Source organism: Amaranthus tricolor, chromosome 13 (assembly GCF_026212465.1).
Source record: "Amaranthus tricolor cultivar Red isolate AtriRed21 chromosome 13, ASM2621246v1, whole genome shotgun sequence".
NCBI lineage: Eukaryota > Viridiplantae > Streptophyta > Magnoliopsida > Caryophyllales > Amaranthaceae > Amaranthus > Amaranthus tricolor.
In genome coordinates this window covers 19628575-19636763 of record NC_080059.1, presented here as the reverse complement: position 1 = coordinate 19636763, position 8189 = coordinate 19628575, and the positions used below count along the sequence as shown (strand labels likewise).

At 33.0% G+C, this 8189-nt stretch overlaps 1 protein-coding gene across 1 annotated transcript; it reads right to left on the bottom strand.

Moving 5' to 3' along the window:
- Window positions 1–242: 242 nt before the first annotated feature.
- LOC130798975 (uncharacterized) lies at window positions 243–6775 on the bottom strand. The gene is made up of 6 exons (XM_057662063.1): window positions 6244–6775; window positions 4518–4717; window positions 1800–1940; window positions 1552–1632; window positions 585–709; window positions 243–488 (listed from the first exon to the last, which is right to left on the bottom strand). The coding sequence occupies exons 1-6, from the start codon at window positions 6467–6469 to the stop codon at window positions 440–442; spliced, it is 822 nt and encodes a 273-aa protein (XP_057518046.1). The 5' UTR covers window positions 6470–6775; the 3' UTR covers window positions 243–439.
- Window positions 6776–8189: the final 1414 nt, after the last annotated feature.

The following is an 8189-nucleotide window of genomic DNA, read 5'->3' as shown; positions in this document are numbered from 1 at the left end:
ATTTACTAGTTATAGTTCAGAGTTATACGGTTACGAGGCGATATGTTTATAACACAACAAAATATTAGTTGAGACCAACTTTTGGATCGTGTATATTTGTGCTACTAGTGTTTTTGAATCCAGGATCCGCCCCAGCCAGGGTGTCACCACACAAGCCTACACCTCCAAGATATCATATTTGTACGTAAGAGGAGCTAAAGCAGCCCGTTCAGTGGAATGAACATACAAACAGAACACACAAATACTTTTCAAAATGTAACATCAATAATGAACTGCAAAACCTTTTCTGACAAAATTAACAAAGAAAAGCTAAAAAGAAGTTCTACATACATCCCTGGTTGGAACCAGCTCGGTAAAGACAAGTTTTTACAGGAAATTCACAGTGCGAAAAAGACGAACTAACAAAAAGCACCTGATTCACACCTTTGTACCTAAATGTTTACACTACACCGGAGGGAAGGCGCAGCACGAGCTGTCCACCAACAAGGCTGCAAATTATATTTAGCTATTTAGAGAAAAAAAAAACATGGTATATTATCAATCATACATAGAGTAACTGAATAATGGGGAGTCCAAGAACTCACCTCTTCACATAGTAATAGCAGAAATCTGCAAGGATAAAAGTTTGAACTACTTCACAAAGCAGCACCATACAAGGCCACAAGCCATAGCCTAAAGCCGTTAGCAAACGACCGTGGGTATCTAAGACCTGCATAAAATTCATATATATTAGCATGAGTAAATTAATTCAGAAACGAAAAAATGCACAGTCTAAGAAACATGCAATCATAAATCAATCATCTTAACGGTCATAGAACCACTTAACGTGCACACTTAGTCTCTCCCTTTCTTCCAGTTTGCCTCTTTAAAAAATGCTATATGTAAAATATTGCAAACTCAAGGGAACAGAGGGAGTGTCAGTAATTGGCAAGGCCACTCAACTCGACCAGTTTAATAAAGCATCATATATTAGTCTTACACTTGGACTAATAGCAAGAGCTGGTGATTTTATAGCTAGAAAGTATTAGTGCAAATGTTAAGCTACTCGAAGTTGATTGTCACAGTTGTGCCCTTGGAGTACTAACATGGATTTTGGAAAAGCAACACGATAAATGTCATTTCTTGTTTGTCCAAGCTAAATATAAGTGTACTAATAGAGAGCTAAACTTTATTGATATTATTAAATAGCTACGAAAACCCTTTCATTTTTCCTGAAGCCACAAACATTTGGGGCTGGGCTTGAACACTGATGATTCACATGAAGAATGTACGACATAATGAACTGTCTCGATGCAGAGTGATGCAACCATTGAACCACGATAGTCGTCAGTGTGGCACAAATGACTAGGGTTGTGATGTTTAAACAGTTCTGTATGAATCATGGATAGCGTAACTCATTTTTCAATGCTAGAGAACACAAATCCAATCGAAGATAATTTAATTGCAACGAGTAGTAAGTGAACAACAGAATAACAGCTTCTTGAAACACAAGAACCAAGTCAATTTCTGTAGACAATGAGAAATTGATGTACAGATCTTGTTAGTTCATACCTGAAGAACCCAATGCGCACAGCTCAAAAATCTTGCAACCCCCAGGGCAAAAACATAATGGGCTGTGAATGGCTCAACAATCTAAACAGAAAGAAATTCAACATGAGAAGCAATCACGAGACATATCTTACAAATAAAAGTTTCCCTTTCCAACCCCAAACAAACACAATAACATATTAGCCGTCTCAATGAACATAAAGCACTATAATACAAAAACAACGAAAGATGAAAAGGAAGTAATCTTGTACCTTTGTGTTCTGCATGACTCTTAACTGAGGTAACACTGAAACAGCCTCGAGGTAGACGCAAAATGCCCAACTAATTCTATTGACAATGTTGTGGACAGTGGAAGGATGAATAAGCAGAGACAATAAAGCACAAGGTCCCACCTATATCCATAGTCAAATACATTGACAAGTCAGATACAATTATTACAATAGATTAAGCCTTAATGCTGAATTCTAGCTCATCAAAAGTGACGTACAAAAACTCAAAACGATTGGAGAAAAAAAAACAGCTTCATGTAAATTTTTTCAGCAGTCACAATAAAATTAAAAAGAAATAGCCAGATAATTTGGTAAGGCTTACATTCACAGTAATTCACATAGCTAATTCGACGTTATCAATTTCACACCCTAGAATCCCCAGCAATGAAAATGAGAAATTCCCATAGTGATTCTGAGGTATATTAGGAAATGTATTTGGAACTACTTTTGCGAGTTGTTTTTGTTGAAAGAACATAAAGGATAGCGGATATGGTTGATCCAATAACGCCTTAGCCAGTTAAATTCTCTCACTCGTGCAGACAATCGACAACAGCAATGTTCAGAATTCTGAATCAACATGACACTATTTTATACAACCAAAATCAAATAGCTCAGCTGGAGCCTCTCTCCATTTGCAGGGGAATGGCTTGGTTTGAAGCAACACAGCAGTATTGAAGAGATGGGAACTGCAGTGGGACCCACCTATTCCCCCAGCCCCGGCCCCACAAAAAAACAAGAAAATAAAAGTCGAAATCTACCAAAAAAGGTCAACTGCTGATTTAAAATCAGCAAACCACTATTGCTTACTACCAAGAAAAAGGTTAGCAATAGCATGCTATCATAGATTAACTAAGGCATTCTACACAACTTCAAATTTTAATTTTCAGATATTGTAGTCAGATTTAATCAGTAAATTTCAGTATATTCAGTTAAACCCAGCTAATAATATTCTAATTGGTAAATAAAAATCAATAACTACAAAGAAGAATTACAATATAGAATCAGTAAACCTAAATTCAATTATTAGAATTCAATTTTAATCCCAGCAAAAACAATTATTTCTGACAACAATTAGGTGAAGATAACAGAGCCGAAAAGGAGCTAAATCATTGAAAACAATTATTTCCAAGAAATACTTGACTTCAACTCAACCTTCCAAGATTTCAGACTCAAAAACCTATAAACTTAAAAAGCTAAGTGCCATTAGCTGACACAAAGGCATAATCTTCCTCGTGTTTTTGTCTTTCCAAGTCGTATTAAAAGTTTGAAAACAGTATACATAACCGCAGCACACATTCCTGGCTGACTTACTATTGCCTTGTTTAAAAACAGTTTTGACTTGTAAAAAGAAGTTCGTAACTTGAAAAGGCAACAAGGAATTTCATTTTAAGGTGATTTTCAAACATACAAACTTCTAAGCTGCAATAGGGAATAGATCAACTCAATGAAAGTTATAAAGTACATCACCTAAGATATCTCAAGTACCGGAGCCATATCCTCGAAATTTCAAGATATGAAACATCTAAAATGAAATTAAAGCAAACTTGTGTGTTTACTTGTGTTTTCTAACATAATGACCCGAGTCCATGTAACATATTGCCACTTAAATACCAAATAAGTTTTTTCATCACTTGATCACTTCAAACTAAAAATACAATGTACTGATCACCAAAGTAGTAATCAAACAAATGTACATGCCCCTTACAAACTACAATCCATATTGACGTACCATAATCCAAGTTTAATTTCAACCCGTACGATAAAATAATTGAACTTTATTAAAAATGGGAGATGAACTAAAGATCCTATTAATTAAAGGTAATTGTTTATCATTCTTACAATAAAGTATCGGGGTTTTGATCATGGATTAGAGATGAGTCAAAGTCCAAGGTTTGTGCTTTAATTTCTCACTTTCTCCAGCAACGGCAAGCAAGGTTGTTATTTTTTTTCTTTTCTCTCTCCTCTCTCATCTGACATATGAGCCTATGAGATGTGGAGCTCTTTCTCTCTCCTCTTCCACATGCTGTGTTTCTTCTAATATCTCTTATCTCTCACAAGTCTCTTTCTTTGGGAATATTTTCTTTCTTCCTTTTTCCCTTCAAGGTTACTTAAGGCCCAAGTAGTATCGTTTGCATTTTTTTCCTTTTCCCATTCTTATATGAATTCTTTAAGACAAAAATCCCTCTTCATTCCGATCTATCCATAAGATACCACTTAGGTAAACTTAACATCGACCATGAACACGTGTTCCCAGAACAGGCACATTTAAAAAAAAAAAAAAAAAAAAAAAAAAAAAAAAAAAAATTCAAGATTGCAAGCATTGAGAAGATGGAAAAATGTTGAAGGACAAAAATGCTCAAGAAAGGTCTTAGTTACTTTCAACTAGAAGTTATATTAGCAGTACCCAATACATGCAATTACATAAAGCAAGATGCCTTTTATGACATCCATGTTCTACCAAATACTTATCCCCAAATGATCCTGGAATACAACACCTCAAACACAGGCAATCCCTAAAAACAGCTAACATATTGGAATGCTACTTATGAGAGTCCAATGATGCAAATAAAACTATGGCAATAAATCAATATTGTAAAAGACAGTATACATGTCAGGAAAAGTTCAAAAATGAGTTTCGCAACATACACATTCTAAAGTTCTATCAAATCCAATAAGCAAAAGAAACAATAGATGACTTACTACATAGTAAATAGCAAAGTTGTCTTTCTCCTCCATATAAGACGACTTTAACTTAAAGCGGATCATATAAATAACCCAGAGGGTTGTCGCTAATGTAGCTGTATCTAGTAGAGTGTGAATATCATATTCCATCACAAAACTACAGTACAATCTAACAGCTAAAAAAATGGCCGTAAGTTCTTGAGATTTGAGTGAAAGTCCTGCAACAAATGACCACAAAAAGCAATGTTAATCTCTTAATCCTATCAGATAATACTTCAAACTAAAGTAGAAAAGAACAACAGAAAACATCAAATGCAGTATTCCAACAGGGAACAAGATGAACACTTGTACATAACTAGTTTTCAGAAGAACAGTTGTAATGCAAACAAGCACAAGCAGAAACATGCAAATAACTTCTGCTCTGCTCAGACTTCAAGTATAATATTATAGGAAAAAAGTTGATCTTTAGAAACCCGGCTCCAAAATATTAAACTTTTGAAGATCTAAAAATCAAATCACCCACATTGTATCCATTTATTTCCACCTAATTCTTCAGGGGGAATGATGCGAATAAACCATCAAAGAATCAGAAGCCAATACGATAGTATGATGTTTGAGATAAATTACACCTAATGGTATCAAATTATTGTTGCAATGTTCTCAATGAATGATTAAATTTGATTCTATACTCCCGATTTTACAACATATTCCATTTCGGTATGTCAGCTTTGATTTTGCTCCACTTCCTATATCGGATAGTCGCTTTGATATTTCTACACTTTTCATTTTGGATTGCATGCTTTAATTTTGCTACACAATCCAATTCAGATTGTCGCTTTGATTTTGCTACATATCTATTGACATCTTTTACGGCCCGTTTGGTAACCGGTACTATATGGTGGAAATGGTAATGAAATATTAGTGTAATTTTAGTAAGAATATCTCTTGATGAATTTAATAGACATATTTATTCTCCTTCAACAACCTCATTTTCTCACAAAATTCATTTTAATACATTACCACTCAAACATGTGGAATTACGTGGTAAACAAAAGTTGTAAACAAAAATACTTTTTAGGATCAAGCTTTCATTACCATAGTAATGACATGATATATATCATGAAAATTTACAATACAAATCATTCCCTTATCACCAATTAGTACCATTAACTAAACAGGCCGTTAAACAGCATCCACATACCCATTTTCTCTTCATCCCATGTACACATTTCTTCCTTCCACTTGCTTTTGTTTCCTTATTGTCAAATTAAAAATTAACAAAACAACATTTTCCCCTTGTAGCAAAATCAAAGGGTATGATGGAGTAAATAAAAGTCGTGTCTCTTTATCAAAGAATTTACTTGCTGATAAAACTAAAGAGGGGGCAAAAATAAAATCTTCTAGAACATTGCAGGAATCAAGAATCAGGAATCTGGAATCAAACACAAATAAAACAAAAACAAAGCAGCAACACAAAACTAAAGATTATGTCAGAACAAATGACAAAACTTCAGAGGGGCAACACAAGTTGACAGATCAAGATTCAATCCTTTCATAGTAAAAATCAATCTTCATACCACTCAACTCAATTAAAATAGGTCAAGAAACATACTCAAACTCAAAACAATCAAACAAAAAACAAGATCAAAGCATACACCCAAAAAGACCCAATCACAGAAAAAAGAAGATCAAATACAACAAATTACAAGAAAGATATACAAAAGAAAATGAAAATAAAACTGACCAGCACATGTTTTCTCCTTGGATAACTTATAAATAAGAACAGCAATACCGATGGCATGAACAGCTTCAGCAGCAACAAAAAGATTATCATGATCATGAACAACCATTCTAAGGAAAACTAAAGCAGCCATTCCAGCAATTACAGAAAGAAAAGCTTTAACCTTCGGAGGTTGTCTTCTCACCCATAGACTTACAGCTTGTACTGGGGTTCGTTTTCCTCCCTTCATTTTTTTGTGGGTGTTTGAGAAAATCAATGGAAATTAGAGAAGAATTTGCAGGGATTAATAGGTATGAGTTGAAAATGGGAAAGAGACAAGAAAAGGAGACATACAAGAGTTGGAAGGGAAGATGGGAGATGGTAAATTGGTGGATTTGGGGTTGGAAGAATAATGGGAAAGAATGAAAATTGGAAAGTTGTTGAGATGGAAATGGAAATTAATGGGAAAAGAATTGAATTTTAAAGGGAGGAAAGAAGGGGAAGTTGAGTACATGGAAATTAGGTGAACCGTTTTCATTGGGTTTGTGTTTGTGTATATGTATGTGTATGTGTTATGTGTTGAACTCCAAGGAAGGAGTATGAAACTATGAACCACGTTACGTATTCCACTTTCCTGAGTTATGAAGACAATTGACTCTGTCATCAAATTTCATCCAATTTTCACAAATTCTTATATTGAATCTGACATTAAATTTCATCTAATTTTCACAAATTCTTATATTGAATCTGACATTAAATTTCATCTAATTTTCACAAATTCTTATATTGAATCTATATCAAATTTCATTTGATTTTCACAAATTTTTATATGAAATGTTCTCGTCGTTAGACATACCTTATTTTTGAATAAAATAGTTAAATAATAAAAATTTTAATTTTTTATTTTGAGGTCGTCTCTCCATGAGACGATCTTTAAAATGAACTGCCTAATTTGTTTTTGTTTAGATCAACACTAATTCAAAAACATATTAGGAGAGATGTGAGTTTAGTCTAAAGGAGTCAAATGGTAAATGTGTGTAATTTTTTAATCAAACAAGAAGTGTTCTCTTTGTCTAATAAGTTGTCACTTATTTTTCTTTTTAACATAGGTTTGTTGCTACATTTAACTTTTTTTCATCTTATTTATACTTTTTTTACAAATTTTTAATAAAATGTTTATTTTCTCTCATTTTCTGAGTTGCTCATAAATTATACTTGTGGCAAAAGTTATGAAACACAGAAGATACTAGCTCTTAAGTCAAGTTGAACCAGCATTAACATTGATGAATAAAAGAAATATTATTTAAAGGTGTTTGACAGTTCAAACTTAATTTTTCGTTTTTAATATATTTATTGAATAATGACATGAATTTTGTGTTGTTCTTGTTATTTTTAATAGTTGATGCACTTTTTTTAAATTCATTCATAAAAAGCGTAAGGGTCATATTTCAAAAGAAATTGCAAAGAAAAAAAAGAAAAAAAAAAAAAAAAAGCACTTATAATCTTTGCTCCGCCTCTTGTCTAAATTTTTATTCCCTTAATCAAAACTTGATTTTATAGTTTATTTTAATGACATTTTTTTTCAATCCTTAGATGGTATTTATTTCAGCTTGTCAAGCTATTACCATGGAACATTGGTGATGGACATTTATGGATTTTTGTTATTTGTTTTTCAATTCTTGTCATATTTTGTAGCTAATCTCTAATTCTCTCTATTTTTATTATTTTTAAGTATAATAGTTAATTATATTTGGTTTATGACAGTTATCTATTGTTCTTGGTTATTTGTTCTTGTCCTTGTTCATGTTCATGCTATTGGTGACTAAGACATTAGTTTATGTGTTAATAATGATTTTGATGTTGATAATGATTACAGATGGTATGATTGTGATTAATGAGTAGTGAGCAGTTAGTCAGGGATTAGGATTAGCCCAACCCTTGTTGATAGGTTGATAATGGTGAAGTATTAG

Coding starts and splice junctions, on each gene's coding strand:
- LOC130798975 (XM_057662063.1), bottom strand. CDS start 6,469: ATGAAGGGAGGAAAACGAACCCCAGTACAAGCTGTAAGTCTATGGGTG. Junction 4,718..6,243: donor CAAGGAGAAAACATGTGCTG/GTCAGTTTTATT, acceptor CATTTGTTGCAG/GACTTTCACTCAAATCTCAA. Junction 1,633..1,799: donor GAGTCATGCAGAACACAAAG/GTACAAGATTAC, acceptor CTTTCTGTTTAG/ATTGTTGAGCCATTCACAGC.